Source organism: Festucalex cinctus, chromosome 5 (assembly GCF_051991245.1).
Source record: "Festucalex cinctus isolate MCC-2025b chromosome 5, RoL_Fcin_1.0, whole genome shotgun sequence".
NCBI lineage: Eukaryota > Metazoa > Chordata > Actinopteri > Syngnathiformes > Syngnathidae > Festucalex > Festucalex cinctus.
Window position 1 is genome coordinate 5,315,616 of NC_135415.1, and position 16,885 is coordinate 5,332,500.

The following is a 16,885-nucleotide window of genomic DNA, read 5'->3' on the forward strand; positions in this document are numbered from 1 at the left end:
TTCAGAAAGCGGCTGAATTCCAATTTGAACAAAGGCTATTCATTTCCAAGAGGATGAATAGAGCTCAGACCCTGAGCTCAGTGGGCTCAAAAACTTGTGGGACAAGTGTTTACCCCTACTACCACACTTTTTGCAAACTAAATTGGCAGCATTATGATAGGGTGTGGTGAAAATACCAACGGAAATATACATGGCACTAAAAACATGGTTCTTCTTTTGCACTATGTTCAATTTTGCGACTATACGCAGCTTTTAAAGTGACCGATCGGGGATTAGCCAGCCGCACAGCTTGATGGGAGGGACTCAGCATTCCAGGGCTGAACCTCTGCGTGTAGCGAGAGTGAGGGGCCCTCTCAGCTAATTGGCAGCAAGAGTGACAAAGGTGGTCTGCTTCAAAAAAAAAAACAAAAAAAAAAAAAAACATAGTGAGACTGGGTGGACCCAGAGGCGGAGGAGGGGGGAAAGGGGAAATGGGGTTTAGTAGGTGGAGAGAACAAGAAGGAGTTTGCTACTTTTAAGTTTTGAGTTATTTCCCTGTCATGTTTCCGTCCTGTGTTGGGATGGCAGTGGAGCCTGAGGCAGGTGAATGAGACAAGTGGACTGAATTTTTAAGAATCTGTGAATGAGGATGAATAAAGTGGAAGGTGAGGACAGTATCATGTCCTACTTGTCCCATGGCGATATTGATCTCAGCCCTAAAGACTGTGAGTAAATATTCAACTTATTGTTCCACGTATTGTGTAACCAATATTTTTGTGAACAGTCTCTTATACAGCCCACATTTAGCTCTTGTTATAAATGATAATACCCGAATATTAATCTAATTTTAAAAGGCTTTAGTATATTGGCAAGTTTTGCCATAGTTGTTCTTGCTTTGTTTTTAAATTCCAGTGGCAATTCCAAATATCCAGTTATTTGTGCTATTACCACAACGCAGTGCTTAATTTCTATGGTGTATTGTATTGCATTTCACTGCGACTCGCATACATAAAAACAGGCATATTGTTACAGTAGTCAAACAACATTTAGCACATATTCAAATAAAAGTAATCCTCACAAATTAAATTACAATGATCCAATGCTTTTCAGTGAGCAGAGAGCAGCGTTTCACCGAGGGAAAATGCTGCATTTAAGGAAAGTGGGAAATTGTATCCCACTTGGATCGTCTGGAGGGAAATGAAATAGAGGTGGTTCATTCGTATAAGTATTAGGGATGTAACGATATCCAAACATCACGATACAATATCACGAAATGAAGATCACGATAAGATAATTATCACGATATTGTGGTGGTGTTGGCGATATATAAAAAAGATCACAATATTTCTAAAAAAAGAGAGCTCATACTAAAAAAAAAGCACAATATTGTGCTTTTTTACATAACAGCAATGCATATAAACCACCTATAATCTCTAATAACAATATTGAGGCACTTACTAATGCAAGCACACATTGATCGCTTCACAAGCAAATTAGGTTTCCCTTCATCTGACAATTAGCATAGATTTTAAACATAGAAGGCCAAAACATCCCTAATGAAAAATTAAATTAAATTAAATTACAATTACAATTAATTAAATTGCACTAATAAACTAGCCACTAGAGGGTGCTAGATCTGTACAAATGGAAATCAACCTGACTTTTTTAACAGGTGTGTTGCATTTAAATATTGTGAACATGACGATGACGATATTGTGGCAGCTTTAATATTACAATATCACAATATTGCCCTTATCGTTACATCCCTAATTTAGATACGACTTTAGCAGAATAGTGTAGCATTTAAGGGATTTTCAGAAAAAGCACAAAACGGATTTTGCAGCGAATGGAGATTAAAAAAAAAAAAAAAAAAACGACAGAAAAATTTCCCATCCCTAATGAAAATTAAATTGCACTAATAAACTAGCCACTAGAGGGTGCTAGAACTGCACAAATGGAAATCAAACTGAATTTTTTAACAAATTTGTTCCTTTTAAATATTGTGAACATGAGGACGATGATATTGTGGCAGTTTTAATATCGCGATATCACGATATTGCCCTTATCGTTGCATCCCTAATAAGTATTGCGGTATTTTGCTTGATGACACTTAGACTTTTAAACCCCATGTTGAGAACCTGGTGAAAAAACTAAAACTGTGTTTTTTTTAAATTTCGGAATAGGTGTTTTTCTTTTGAGGTCAAAAAGCGCCTTGTCACTGCAACTTTTTTATCTGTTTTAGATTATGGAGATGTGTTGTATATGAACGCTTCCGCTCAGTGTCTGAGTAAGATTGACTCTGCTTTGAGGTTTGTTACAAATTGTAGAGCCTTGACCCATCACTGTGAACTGTATTCTCGAGTGAGATGGCCTTCTTTGTCCACCAGGAGGTTGACTCACTGGTACACTTTTATTAACAAGGCCATGCTTGGATTGCTGCCCTCTTATATTGGTAATCTAGTCAAATTGAAAAGTGTTGATTTTTATGGTCTGCGTTCTAATGATCTTTTGTTGCTCTCTGTTCCGTTTGCCTGCACTGAGCTAGGGAAAAAGACTTTTGTTTCTCTGCCCCTTCTGCATGGAAGATGTTGCAAAAGGACTGGATACTAATGGAACTAGTTTCATTGAACAATTTTAGATCCAGATTAAGAGCACTTGAGATGGCCTCATTTATTTGTAACTGTTTTATATAATTTTTATGTGATTGTAAGTGAAACTTTTATTTGTAACTGTAATGTAAACTGTTTTGCTGCCTCTTGGCCAGGACTCCCTTGAAAAAGAGGTTTTTAATCTCAACCGGACTATCCTGGTTAAATAAAGTTTAAATAAAATTGTCAGTTCCGGCATTCGAGGCAAATGTAAATACGAGACTTATGTTCATCATGTGACACAATGTGATTTGAAATGGCAACCAGAACAACAAAGAATTTATTGGACTCATGCAGCCATCTTTGTTGTTTACATTTGCCTGAACTGGTTCATTCCATCCATCCATCCATTTTCTTGACCACTTATTCCTCACAAGGGCCGCGGGGGGTGGGGGGGGGGCTATCTCAGCTGGCTCTGGGCAGTAGGCGGGGGACACCCTGGACCGGTTGCCAGCCAATTGCAGGGCACACAGAGACAAACAACCATCCACACTCACAAGCACACCTAAGGGACAATTCGGAGTGCCCAATTACCCTGCCATGCATGTCTTTGGAATGTGGGAGGAGACCGGAGTACCCGGAAAAGACCCACGCGGACACGGGGAGAACATGCAAACTCCACTCAGGAAGGCCGGAGCCTGGACTCGAACCAGAGTCCTCAGAACTGGGATGCATGTGTGTGCTTGTGTATGTGTGTGTGTAGGCAGGTGTGGTGTCAGGAGGAGCCTCCCAGCATGGCAACAGAGTAGCTGGTGGGCGTGTCCACACCCTGGGAAGACACCCTGCTTCAGTCTCCGCCCATCATCTTCCACCTACCTCATCAACAGCTGCAGCCAATCTGCTCATCATTGTTCTCAGTATAAAACCAGCTCTCAGTGCATTCGGTGGGATCAGACGTTTGGGTTACACTGTGTGTTCAGGCTAATTGAGTGTTTTGTCTGATCTCCCTTTTGGCTAAGGCTGAAGGCATTGTGTGAGTTAACAAGTGTGGGTAAGGTATAGTTTAATTTAGGCCTTATTTTGATTTGCATCTAACACGTAGTTTCCTTTTTTCCTGTATTAGTCCCACTAGGTTTAGAGTGGCACCCTTAGTTGTATTTATGTTTTTAGGTTATGTCAGAGCAGTTAGGCTTTTTTCGTTTGACTGAGAGTGTCCCCTTTTATGTTCGTCACGCCTCAGTTAGTCTTGGTTTAGAGGGTTTTGGGTATGAGTTCAGCTAGTACTTTCTGTTTTGATTGTTTGTTCTTTTAGGGTGTCGCTAGCTGCCCCGCTTGGATTTCTGTCTCTGTTCAAACCAAAACCTCGTTTTTGTAAATAAGTTCAATTCTGTACCTACGTTTATGCTCTTTTTCGTTTGTTGTTGCCGTCTGAACGAGTCCATAAAGCCTGGGCGGTAACAAGTGGGGGCTCATCCGGGAGATTGAATTTTGTTGAATTGTAATTGGGGTGCTACTAGGTAGACACTATGTTTGATTTGGATGCATTTGTTGCCGGTTCTTCATTTGTAGCGCTTTCGTTATGCCGCAAGGAGGATCTTTTTGCTGTCGCAGAGCATTTTGGACTTCCGGTGGCCAGGCAACTTTTGAAAGATGAGCTCCGAGCTCATGTGGCTGCTGGGCTTGTGGAATTGGGGGTGATCGGGGCAGCACCTCTGTTGGCAGAGACTGAGGAGGCTGTTCCGGGTATTCTCCCTCCCCCTGTCATGCCTGCGTTTAGTACTCCGGTGTTGCGTCGCCTGGGAGACATTGATGAGGGGGAAGCGGCGGCACAGGGGGAAGAACCCAAGGGTGAGTGGCGTCCAAAGACTCCGCAAACCCTTCCCAGGTTCGAACCCATGTCACCCTCCCGCTCCCCTGGGTCTCGGGAATAGGCCCGGCTGCAAATTCGGCTCGCCCGCCTTAAAATAGAGGCGGAAGAACGAGCGCAGCAGGCTGAGCGCGACCTAAAATTGCAGGTCAAACGGATGGAAATCGAGGAGGACAATGCTTTTGAACGTCTGGCAACAGCATTAAAGTGGCCCCAGGAAATCTGGCCCCTGTTGTTGCAGTGTAAAATTCAAGGCAAAGCATTGGAAGTTGTTTCTGCTCTTTCTCCCGCCGACAGTCTAAATTATGATAAAGTTAAAACTGCGGTTTTGCGCGCATATGAATTGGTGCCGGAGGCCTACCGTCAGAAATTTCGAGCCCACCGAAAAAGTGCCGCCCAGGCTTATGTTGAGTTTGCTCGAGATAAAGGTGCTTTATTTGATCGGTGGTGTGCTGCATGTGGGGTGAATGATTTTGCGGCGCTCCGTGAGCTAATATTAATTGAAGAATTTAAAAAGAGCTTACCTAGAGAGAATGTTGGTTCACTTTAATTAAAAAAGAATTTCTTCTTTGGCGAATGCTGCTATCTTAGCTGATGAATACGTGCTAACCCACAAGGTTGCGTTTCTTACTGGGGTACCCCCAGACCGAGGTCGTGTTGGCATGGACCTGTCTAAAACAGGCCAACCCTCGACACCGCGAAAAGAGGATAGTGTTTGTTTTTACTGCCGCAAACCAGGCCATCTTATATTGCGCTGTCCGAAGTTACAGCATAAAGCGCAGTCTCAGCTGGCAGTAAGAGCCACACAACCCAAAGGTGTTGGTCTAGTAAACCCAAATGTGGACCTAGCTTCCCCAGCCAATGAGGAGGAAGCCATAGATCCGTGTTTTAAACCATTCACTTTTGAAGGCTTGGTTTCACTGTCAGGTGAGCCCAGCCACCAAAAGTCGATAAAGATATTGCGTGACACTGCTTGCTCGCAATCCGTGATGCTTGCTGACGCACTGCCCTTTTCGAATGACTCATCCTGTTGGTACAGTACTATGTTACGGGGTGTAGAAATGGGGTACGCCCCACGCCCTGTACATTATGTACATGTATGCTGCGAATTGCTCAATGGTACGTTACCTGTAGCGGTTTGTCCAGCTCTCCCCATTTGCGGTATTTCGATGTTGGGAAACGACATTACTGGGGGGAAAGTTAGAGCTGCACTTGAAGTGTTAGATTCTGCCCCTACGAGTAGTGAATAGTGTGAGACATTGCCTCGCTTGGTTTCGCCTTGTGTGATTACGCGAGCCCAAGCTCGCAAAGCTAAAGCACTTTCTGAAACACCCTGTTATCTCGCTGAATGATACACTTTTTGCTAAAGCAAAAGAAAATGTGAGATCGTTTTTTTATTCTATTGTCGATGATTATGGAAGGGGGCTGGGATGTAAGGGGGGGGGCTGTTACGGCCTGTGGCCGGTAGTTTTGTGTGTGCTTGTGTATATATGTGTGTGGTGTCAGGAGCAGCCTCCCAGCATGGCAACAGAGTAGCTGGTGGGCATGCCCACACCCTGGGAAGACACCCTGCTTCAGTCTCCGCCCATCATCTTCCACCCACCTCATCAACAGCTGCAGCCAATCTGCTCATCATTGGTCTCAGTATAAAACCAGCTCTCTGTTCATTCAGTGGGATCAGACGTTTGGGTTACACTGTGTGTTCAGGCTAATTGAGTGTTTTGTCTGATCTCCCTTTTGGCTAAGGCTAAAGGCATTGGGTGAGTTAACAAGTGTGGATAAGGTATAGTTTAATTTAGGCGTTATTTTGATTTGCATCTAACACATAGTTTCCTTTTTTCCTGTATTAGTCCCACTAGGTTTAGAGTGGCACCCTTAGTTGTAGTTATGTTTTTAGGTTATGTCAGAGCAGTTGGTAGGCTTTTTTCGTTTTACTGAGAGCGTCCCCTTTTATGTTTGTCACGCCTCAGTTAGTCTTGGTTTAGAGGGTTTTGGGTATGAGTTCAGCTAGTACTTTGTTTTGATTGTTTGTTCTTTTAGGGTGTCGCTAGCTGCCCCGCTTGGATTTCTGTCTCTGTTCAAACCAAAACCTCGTTTTTGTAAATAAGTTCAATTCTGTACCTACGTTTATGCTCTTTTTCGTTTGTTGTTGCCGTCTGAACGAGTCCATAAAGCCTGGGCAACACACAAACACACACACACACACACACACATCCTTGTACATATATCTTTGTGAGGACACATAATGCATTTCCTAGAGCCTTACCCTAACCGCAACCATCAAAAATGATTGCCTAACCCTTACCCTAACCCCAACCATAACCCAATTCAAACCTAAACTCTAAAACCAAGTCTTGACCTTCAAAAAGAGGTCTTGCAAAGTGAGGACCGGCCAAAATGTCCTCACTTCACAAAAATGTCCTCATTCTGTTGGATAAAGATGTATTATGTACAAGAACACACACACATCCTTGTACCTATATCTTTGTGAGGACATCCATTGACATAATGCATTTCCTAGAGCCTTACCCTAACCGCAACCATCAAAAATGATTGCCTTACCCTAACCCCAACCATAACCCAATTCAAACCTAAACTCTAAAACCAAGTCTTGACCTTCAAAAAGAGGTCTTGCAAAGTGAGGACCGGCCAAAATGTCCTCACTTCACAAAAATGTCCTCATTCTGTTGGATAAAGACGTATTTTGGTCCTCACTATGTATTATGTACAAGAACACACACACACACACACACACACATATATATATATATATATATATATATATATATATATATAAATAAATAAGGGTTAAGAAGACTCCCAGACACGCGAGCTGATGCCGCCCACGTAGCGGTGCAGCACCCCCAGTGCCAAAGCGCAGCTGCAGCGAGACGCCGCATCCCGGCCACTCTTCAGCCTGAACGTGGGACGAGGACGGACAGATGCTGTTTGCATTGTCTCCCTCCTTCGTTAATGATCAGCTCATCAGCAAGCTTTGCAGAAGCCTGATAATGATCTTGATCATGAACCAGGTGTGTTAGTGGAGAAAAAACGTGGAAAACATGCTGGCGATGTGTCTTGAGGACAAAACTTGGCCACCCCTGCAATACACAATATAAACAGATCATTAATTCATTTCGTAGTAAATTTCCGCACCATCTTTTAAATGTAAATGCAAAAATGAGATCATAGCTAGCTTTATTAATCACTGTTATTCTCACCAGGATAGTTGTGACTCTTAGCATCGGCGTTAGTTGGGAATCTTTGACCACAAACTGAGCAGGCAAAACGCTTCTCTCCAGTGTGGGTTCTTGTGTGGGATTTTAAGGTTTCCTTGAGAGAGAAACTCTGGCCACAAACTGAGCAGGCAAAAGGCTCCTCACCAGTGTGGGTTCTTTTGTGTCGGTTTAAGGTTCCCTTCTCAGAGAAACTCTGGCCACAAACTGAGCAGGCAAAAGGCTTCTTACCAGTGTGGGTTCTTGTGTGTCTTTTTAAGGTTTCCTTGAGAGAGAAACTCTGACCACAAACTGAGCAGGCAAAAGGCTTTTCTCCAGTGTGGGTTCTTTTGTGTCGGTTTAAGGTTCCCTTCTCAGAGAAACTCTGGCCACAATCTGAGCAGGCAAAAGGCTTCTCACCAGTGTGAGTTCTTGTGTGGGATTTTAAGGTTTCCTTGAGAGAGAAAGTCTGACCACAAACTGAGCAGGCAAAAGGCTCCTCACCAGTGTGGGTTATTTTGTGTTGGCTTAAGTGTTCCTTCGGGGAGAAACTCTGGCCACAAACTGAGCAGGCAAAAGGCTTCTCTCCAGTGTGGCCAATCACATATGTTCTCAAGTTAGCCTTGTTGCCAAAAGTTTTTCCACACTGGGAACATTTACGTTTGCCTTCAGTGTGACATGCCACATCACCTTCAGACTGTTCATTGCCATCAGTGTGCGGAGAGTGTGATGATGAGTCGTCGTCACCTTATGACGTTGGTGCTAACGGGCTGTCTGCTTGTGATCCTCCACGGTGGTCTTCATCACCTTCCGTTGTGATTTGTTGTATTGAGCTGCTGCTTGGAGGCTCCGCCCAGTTGTTTTCTTCATATTGACCTTCTAATTCAGTCTTCAAATGGACACCAGTCATAGGAAACTTTTTTTTTTTTTTTTTAATGTTGGGAGGCTGCGGCTGCTCCTCTTCTTTAACTTGAAGAGTCTCCATTCCAAGTCCTCCTCCTCTCTTACGCCGGGAACTCTGGCTCCATCCACTCAGGACAAAAATATCTTTAACTGATGTCTGCGGGACACACATGGTTTAGTATAGTCAGTTTGTTGTGACTTTGATGTTGTGTATTTTATATTTAAGATTACCAGATGGGCCATATGAGTGAAAGAATAACAAAGATGGCAAATGTTAGGGATTATCTGTATTTTGTTCCAAAAAAAAACACTTAACCTAACTCTGTAACCCCTGTAACCCTGATTGTTGCGGACATTAAAAAAATACAAATAATTAAATCCAGCACCCAACATTAACAGTGACCAGTATGCCGCAATGTATGCCTGCCAGTAAGTATTTCATTTATTAACTTTAGGGTTTAATTTAAGGGTTTTAATTTAAGAAAAACAAACATTGAATATTAGAAATGAAAACACCAATTACAGAAACGTGTTGATCATTGGTTGACGTACTTCTTAACACATGTCAAATAATTAGTAAAAGTCAAGATTCGTCGAGGAAACATAAAAGTCGAATGGGAATGTATAGAAATATGGTTAACATAGAACCATTCAGCCATTTTGCAAAAGATGATGCGAAACGTCACAGTGGCCGCCCCGGATTAAGATTCCTTTCAGAATAAATAGACATATTGTTAAAAGTAGCCTATTTCGTAAACAAGTGACAAACCTGCTCTGTTCAACACAACTCGAGGCTGCTTGCAAACAGTGTCCAGCAGTTCTCCTCTTGTGCGCCACAAAGCTACTTTTCTTATATGACGTTTGTTCTTGCGCACATGTTCACACACTATTCAGCACACTTTACACTGACGTCGCTGAGCCAACTTGTTGATAACAAACGAGTCTTCTTTTTGACGGGTACCAAGCTAAACTAAACTAAGATAAACTAAGACAAACAAGGCCGAGGAATTTCCACGAGTACTGTCTGAGACGAATGTAACCCGACACGTAGCAATTATATTTGACTTCAATAAAGTTGTGACGGACTTACAGTGTCCATGCTTAATAGTTCAGTACAAAGTAGTGATGTTCAAATGAAACCAGTACCTCAAAGCGAGCGTCAAACTTTTTGTGTTGCTAGGTGGGAAATATAGGATTATCATAGCATAACCTCAAAATTATCGTATTTTGATGGAAATTATCATACACTCGTCATTACCAAAATAACAAGCTCACTGATTCGCTACAGTCCAATATAGTCAGTCGTTCTAGTGTTTATAAAAGCGCTCTTAGCTCACAGGCCCTATTTCCAATGTTTGACGTCAACTGGATAATTTCCAGGCCAGCCAATCCTGTAGCGGGACGTGTTCGTATAGGCGACTCTGATACGATTTGACAGCCCGATCACATCTGACATCTGTCAGACGTACGGTTCGAGAGATACGGCCGCACAAAGACCAAAACAAATAAACTAAAAGGCACGCTGAAGAAGAAGAAAAAAAAAAGGGAGTTTTTTTGTTGTTGTTGTTGTTTTTTTGTTTTTGTTTTTTGCCGTCAGGAACCGGCAGTGGATTTTTTTTTTTATTATTTTTATTATTATTATTATTTTTTAACGCGTTCGAACGAGAATCCGCCAGTGGGGGTGGGGAAAAAAAATCTAGATTTTTTGCGACCTCCAGTGGCAAGCAAAGTTGAAACAATTATGAAGACCACGTCACACTCAACGACAATCTAAGTCGTCTTTATTAAAGCGAAAATGGGTTTCCACACCATGCGGCAAGCGCAAGCCCTCCATCGGATTCAACCACACGCGGATTCAAATTTTAGGCCATTTTTACGTGCTGTCGATGCAGGCACATATACCAAAATGAGCGTAATGGCAATCTGAAGAAACCGTTGGTGACCCGTCCAGTTTGTGCAACCTTGCTTCAACGTGATGGGCTATTATGGCATATAGGTCTATAACACCACAAACACCACAAATCACATCATTACATGTTGCCAAGTACAATTGTACAATAATTTAATAAAGTTGACTTTTAGATGCTCGTTGAGTGTGATGTGGTCTTCATAACTGTTTCAAACTTTTTTTTTTCTCCACTGGCGTATTCTCGTTCGAACGTGTACAAAAAAAAATAAAAAAATACTGGCGGTTACTGACGGTGTAAAAAAAAAAATTCTCAATGCCGTTCTAACGTGTAAAAAAATAAAAATAAAAATAAAAACTGGCGGGAATGGGCTTCCATACCAAAACAGCAAGTTACATCAAAGCTGTTGATGAAGGAGACTCTCAAGGTACAATATAACTTTCAGCCACTAGGTGACGATAAAGCATCAGTCAGTTATTTTCCTGGACACAGTAAGTTGAAGAAATAAGACTCTTAACAGGGAAATAATGGGCGAGTACTAAAAAGTAAAATGAAAATTAAGCTTAAAGCTACTATATGGAGGATTTCCCCCCAAAATATCTTAACAATAGCTTTTTTATTTGACCATTTATGACTGAAACATATTCTAATTAGTAGATCAACATCATAGCTGTTCACAATGGGTACTCCTACAAGCCTCTGGCCAATATTATTTAGGAAGCGTCCGGTCCGAATCCTTCGAATTTCCCGCCCTCTGTCTGCGAGATGTGACGTCATGCACGGTCTCGTCAGTTGTTTCCTGTAGTCGCGAAGACGGAACTAGTACAGATTTTCGCTGCCCCAGAAACCCGCTTTTACTCCGCGGAAGGCTGTTTAAAAAAAAAAAAATTGAAAACAATGTCAAGTGCCACGAAAAAAAAATAAAATCTAAACTTGATAGTGACCGACGCCGGGCAAGAACGAGAGTGAACATTGGTTTGACATTTCAGCGGTGGAGAGAGTTGAGATCGGACTTGGATTAGAAAAGTGATTCACAGCTGGCTTTCTACTCCAAAAGGTAAGAAGCGAGTATCTTGACATTTAGAAAAAAAAAATGTGTTGTTTTCAAATAGCAGTAACCTCAAGATCGATCACTTCTCGGTCGTAACTATTGGGGTGAAAGTGAGGTTGACTGCAACATTTAGCGTGAAAAGGGCGGCGAAGTTGAATGTAATAGAACAGAATGACTTTATGAAGAACAGACGTTCCATTCCGCGGCGTTTCAATCAGACTAAATGTTGCCTTATTTTCCTCCATGAAAACAGCCTATTGTAGCTACATTATGCTAACGGAATGTGAACGGTACTACTGAATGGCGATAACATTCACGGCCATATCACACTAAGTAGTGAATGGGTCTATATGTTTTTCACAATCGTCAATTTCCATAAATGGACAGCCCACCTTTCGGCTCATGCACAATGACGCTAGCCGGGGGGCGACATACACTAATAATGACTAGAATCAGGTTGACGTCCATCGTGCGGGGTGACTACAATATGTAACTGCATATTAACATCGGAATGAGGTCCAATTAATTGACGTAATTTGCACATCGTTTTGGAGTACAGCACAGGACTGGACTTCGACCGACTAAAGCAATATGATCTGCACGTCCCGTGGACATCAATTGTTTAGTGGGGATCGAGAGTCTCATCCCGTGAAGTGGCCAGCTTTGTATAACATTATAAAACTTCTTACCTCTGAAAACATCGTTTAATTGGATATGAAGAGCCCAGTCTTCAGTATTGAGGTCGTGCACGTACGAATGCGCGCAGCGTGTATGAGCGTGCAGTTTGTTTTCGGCCACAGGTGGCAGTAGAGATTTGAAATTTTAACTCTTCCATATAGCTGCTTTAAGTAAACCTCACCAAAAGACAAAAACATTTCCCAAAGAAATTTTTACCGATAATTATTGGAGAGTCTACTAAAAGCTTACCGGTAATTTATTTCACTTTTTTTTTTTTTGTGTGTGTGCCTGTTTGGGATCATGTTGTGTGTCAGTGTTGACACAACTTCAATAAATATCGTCTGAATTAATGATCACATCGTATAAGGCTATTTATTTGATACTCGACGAAGTGCAATTTCTGGAGAAATTGCGTGGGAATGCTGAAAGCTGAATGCCAAAAGCTGAATGCTAAGCTGATACTTGTGAAGTAAATTGAAAGATACATTATGTGAAAATGACAAAGTTTTAATTGAAGTTGAAAGATAAATGAATAAAAAGACCTGAGCAGTATCACAGAGCTGGGGCCTCATTTATAAAACTGTGCGTGAAAACCTGCTCAGAAAAGTACGTACGAACGGAACTCAAAACTCACGTACGCAGAAAAAAAAAAGAGATTTATAAAACCGTACGTAGACACACACGCATATCTGCACGCAAGGTCCTTTATAAATGCCACACGATCCCAACCTGTGTGCGCAGCAGATTCCAAGCCGTTCCCCGCCCCAAGTCCGGCTATTTCACTCCATATTTGACAATGGAAATCAACTCATCTGCGTATTAATAAGCAGCACGTGTTGGCGAACACCAAATCAAAACAATTTGGACGGTCAATGAAAGGCAAAAAAGAAGGCTAAATTCACCATGATGTACATATATTTTTGTGTGAACAATAGGTCCTTATAAAAAAAAAAAACCAAAAGATTAAATAAATAAATAATAAAAAGAGGATGTCATTGAAACCCTCATTGAAGGGGTCGAGTCACGGAAGGCCAGTAAAAGCAAGCAGGACGAGCAGCCGCAGGGCGCAGTAGCAGATTATTATTATTATTATTATTATTATATTTTTCTTTTTTTTAAGAAGGAAAAAAATAAACAAATAAAAAATAAAATAATAATAGTAATAAAAATAATGCATCCATCCATCCATCCATCAACCGCTTACACTTTTATTGTCTTTACTCGGACTTACTAAATTGTCTCAAAATTAGGCGATCAGTAGGCCGCCCTATTATTGTTGTTAATATTCCCAATGTGTTGTTTATGGATCCTCATCCAGAATCACGGCTGCGTGGATCGCGTTGTGTACGTTTATGACTGATGCGCGCATTTCTTTCTTGTACTTGCATAACAAAACCCTATTTACATAGCAAAGATGCTTGTACTAGATTGCATTTTTCTAGCTTTTTTTTATTTTGTATCCTTATTGTCTTGTGTCAACATAGTTTTATTTAGCCTTCAATGGAAATTGCACGGCGATCGGCTGATACGATAGACGCATATTGTTGCGCGATGATGTAATGCGTGCATATGTGTCCACATTAGTTTTCACTAATGTGATTTGTTGCATGAGGCTTTTTCAAGATGATCAATGAGAGAAGACGGGCGTTTAAAATGTTTATTCGCATGCAGCTTTCCTCCCCGCTGCGTGCTTGTGACGTCGGAGCAAGTCTGCAAAATATTATAATGTGACCAAAATCCAGCATACATGGCATTTGAGGAATAGAAATACACCACAAAGCCGATTGTGTCGCTGTTTTCTCACATCTCCAGAATGTGCGGATTGCGTACGGTAGGTCCAGACTTGACGTAGCGGTGCGTAAAGTTTCACGTTCAGTTTGTTTTCTATAAATACCACCTTTGGCGCAGAAATGTTCGTACGTAGAGTTTTGGCCTCATTTTGATCGTACGCAAGCTTTATAAATGAGGCCCCTGGTATTGATGATCAGTTGTATGTATGGAAGTGGGTGTGGAAAGTGGGACTTAGAAAAAGTTCATTGTCAGTCCCATTGAAATTGAATGGGGAAAAGTTGATATTTAACGTCAAAATGTGCGAGTACTGTAAGTAACTTAGATGATCTATACCCCGGAATCCGTGAATTTTTTAAGCAAGTTTAAATTTGAACGGTGTAAATCGGAAGTATTGTATGGGAGTTGTTACACGGCAAAAAAGTTGTGAATAAAAATCCGAATAACATGTGGGATGTTTTCAGCATTCCCATAATTCTATTACATGCGTTTTGTGTAAATGGATTATTTTATTTTATTTTTTTTTTTAGTTCTTGCAACTTTGGATGGATGTCCCGAGTTTGGTGTTACATCGAGGAAAGTCCACTTTCCTGCTTTCATTTCATTGTTGATGGTTCTGACAACATGATGATGCAGACTTGCTTGGAGTAGCAGTTGGAAAAATATCTTAAGATATTTATAAAGAAATTTATATTCACATTATTACTGAGGAAATCTGCATTTAGAGTTTCTTCCACACTTATGTTATACTTATTGGTAAAACCGTAACCCACACACTGATATTTTTGTTCGCCTTAGAGGAGAAAAAAATGTCAGAGTCCAGTACGAACTGGAGAGGTGGATCCCAAAATCACGGGCAACAGAGGATTTTGACAGGGATTTATTACAGTTCAAAAAATAGGTGAACAACAAAAAGCGCTGGACCAAGCCAGGATGGAAAAATGGGAGAACACAAGGTGCTTGCACAAGGCAAGATGAAAAAATCCACTAATAACGCAAGGGCTATTAAAAAACACAACAGGCAAAAAGTCAAAACACAAAACAACATAGCAAAAACTTACGCAGGAATGAGAGCAAATCTAAACTATGGCAAAACACACAAGGCAATGACTGTAGGTTTGGAGAATAATCCGACGTCGTCCAGTTGACGTCAGAGTCCTTATAATCGCCTAATTGTTGATGCACCACAGGTGCGGCGCCAGGGGAAACGCCCCCTCAATCGCTCAGAGACTGAAAAAAAAGAGAAGAGCAGCACTAAGAGCCCTGCAACATGACAAAAAAATAAGCTTACCCCTGGCTTCACTTGTTTGGCATGAGGAATCCATGTTTTCTACTTATTTATTTTTTACGTCCCTGCGAATCCACCTCGAAGTCTGACGATCTTTTTTTTTTAAGCTTTGAGACAGGACAGCACAGTAGCGATTTTCTTAACATTTTCTTAACTCAAGAATTATGGTTGTACACACGCTTTGGGGTCGGCTAGGATCGGGCTAGTAGAAAAAAAAAAAAAGCACCGGGCTATGCTGGCATCACGTTGAATGACGCAAGCACGCTTCTGTCGTACAGCACTGATATATATATCACGACTAGAGTAATCATGCGCTTGGTGATCAGCACACGGACTTCTATATTATATGTAAGTCAGTGGACGAACGGCCCTTGGAGGAACAGCATTTTGGGATCAAAATATGTATTGTCAAGCGTACCGGAACGCTGACAAACTGTGACAGTACGTTCTTTGCACATTGAGAAGTACCGGAACGCTCAAGGGAGATTTTTAGAAGTGCCGGAGCTCCGTACCGGTGCGTTCAGGCCCACTTAAAACACTGTACTGAGTACATATGAACAATCTCTCAACACCCCCACTTGTACTCAGGACAGGAATCCATCAACGCATTAGCCCCAACTTCTTTGGTTGAAGCATCTGTAGCATTAACCACGGTAGCCACCATCTTCGTCCCGCTCTTTCGTTTCACACTCGCTGCAAGACTACTCGCTATAACTGTGCCAAATGTTTGTTTCATTGTTTCATTCATTTGTTCGTTTCATTTTCATTTCATTTGTTTGTGTCATGAAGGCTTTTAAATCCTCTGTGTGAAGGTGATTGCTTAGCAGCAACAACCAAAATCAAGCGTTTTCTATAACTGACAATGAGTCTTTCCCATCTCTGTGGGGATATTTTGGCCCACTCTTCCTTGCAGAATTACTTTAATTCAGCAACACAGGATGTTTTACCAGCATGAACCACCTTTTAAATGTTATGCTACAACATTTCAATCAGATTCAAGTTTGGACTCCTACTAGGCCACTTTTTTGTTTTTTTTTAAGAAATTCAGAACTTGACTTCCTGCTGTGTTTTTGATCAGTCGTAATACAGAACCCAAATGAACTTCAGCCAAACATTTTACCTCAGGACTTTTTTTTTTTTGGGTAAAGAACAGAATGCATGGCTCAATCAATCACAGCAAGTCATCCATGTCCTGAATTAGCGAAGTAGCCCCAGACCAACAACACCATGTTTGTTACATTTTTTTCTAGTTCTTCCTAAAGTCTTAGGAATCATTCAGATGTGTTTTGCAAAAGTAAGATGAGTCCTTCTGTTGTTTTTGGTCATCAGTGTTTTTCGCCTTGGAATGCTGCCATGGAAGTCATTTTTGTCAGGTCATGAACACTGACCTTAAATGAGGCGAGGGAGGTCAGCAGTTCTTTCGACGTTGTCCTGACTTCCTTTGTGACCCTCATCGCTGTGCTCTTGGGGTCATTTCTGTAGGCTGGTCACTCCTGGGAAGGTTGACCACTCTTCCATGTTTTGTTATGGAAATGGATAATAACTTAACGGTGATTCGTTGGAGTCCATAAAGGAATGCCTTTTTGAAATCTTTTGCCTGACTATATTTTGTCAGATAGCT

General features: G+C 41.5%; 1 protein-coding gene and 1 long non-coding RNA gene across 6 annotated transcripts in view; one reads left to right on the forward strand and one right to left on the reverse strand.

The window, feature by feature from the left end:
- Positions 1–484: 484 nt before the first annotated feature.
- The window catches only part of lix1 (limb and CNS expressed 1), a 37,944-nt gene continuing 21,543 nt past the window's right edge, over positions 485–16,885 (forward strand). Inside the window, exon 1 of one of the 5 annotated variants that reach the window (XM_077522474.1) lies at positions 485–704. In XM_077522474.1, the coding sequence (XP_077378600.1) occupies positions 623–704 (82 nt within the window). In that variant the 5' untranslated portion in view covers positions 485–622. Of the gene's footprint in view, positions 705–3,520; positions 3,601–6,129; positions 6,195–11,153; positions 11,517–14,969; positions 15,779–16,885 lie in introns of those variants that run through there. The other 4 variants (XM_077522479.1, XM_077522476.1, XM_077522477.1 and 1 more) reach the window with 4 other exon arrangements.
- LOC144019428 (uncharacterized) lies at positions 2,938–9,889 on the reverse strand. The gene is made up of 3 exons (XR_013283665.1): positions 9,699–9,889; positions 7,656–8,709; positions 2,938–7,535 (listed from the first exon to the last, which is right to left on the reverse strand). It is a non-coding gene; the product is annotated as an uncharacterized LOC144019428 (long non-coding RNA).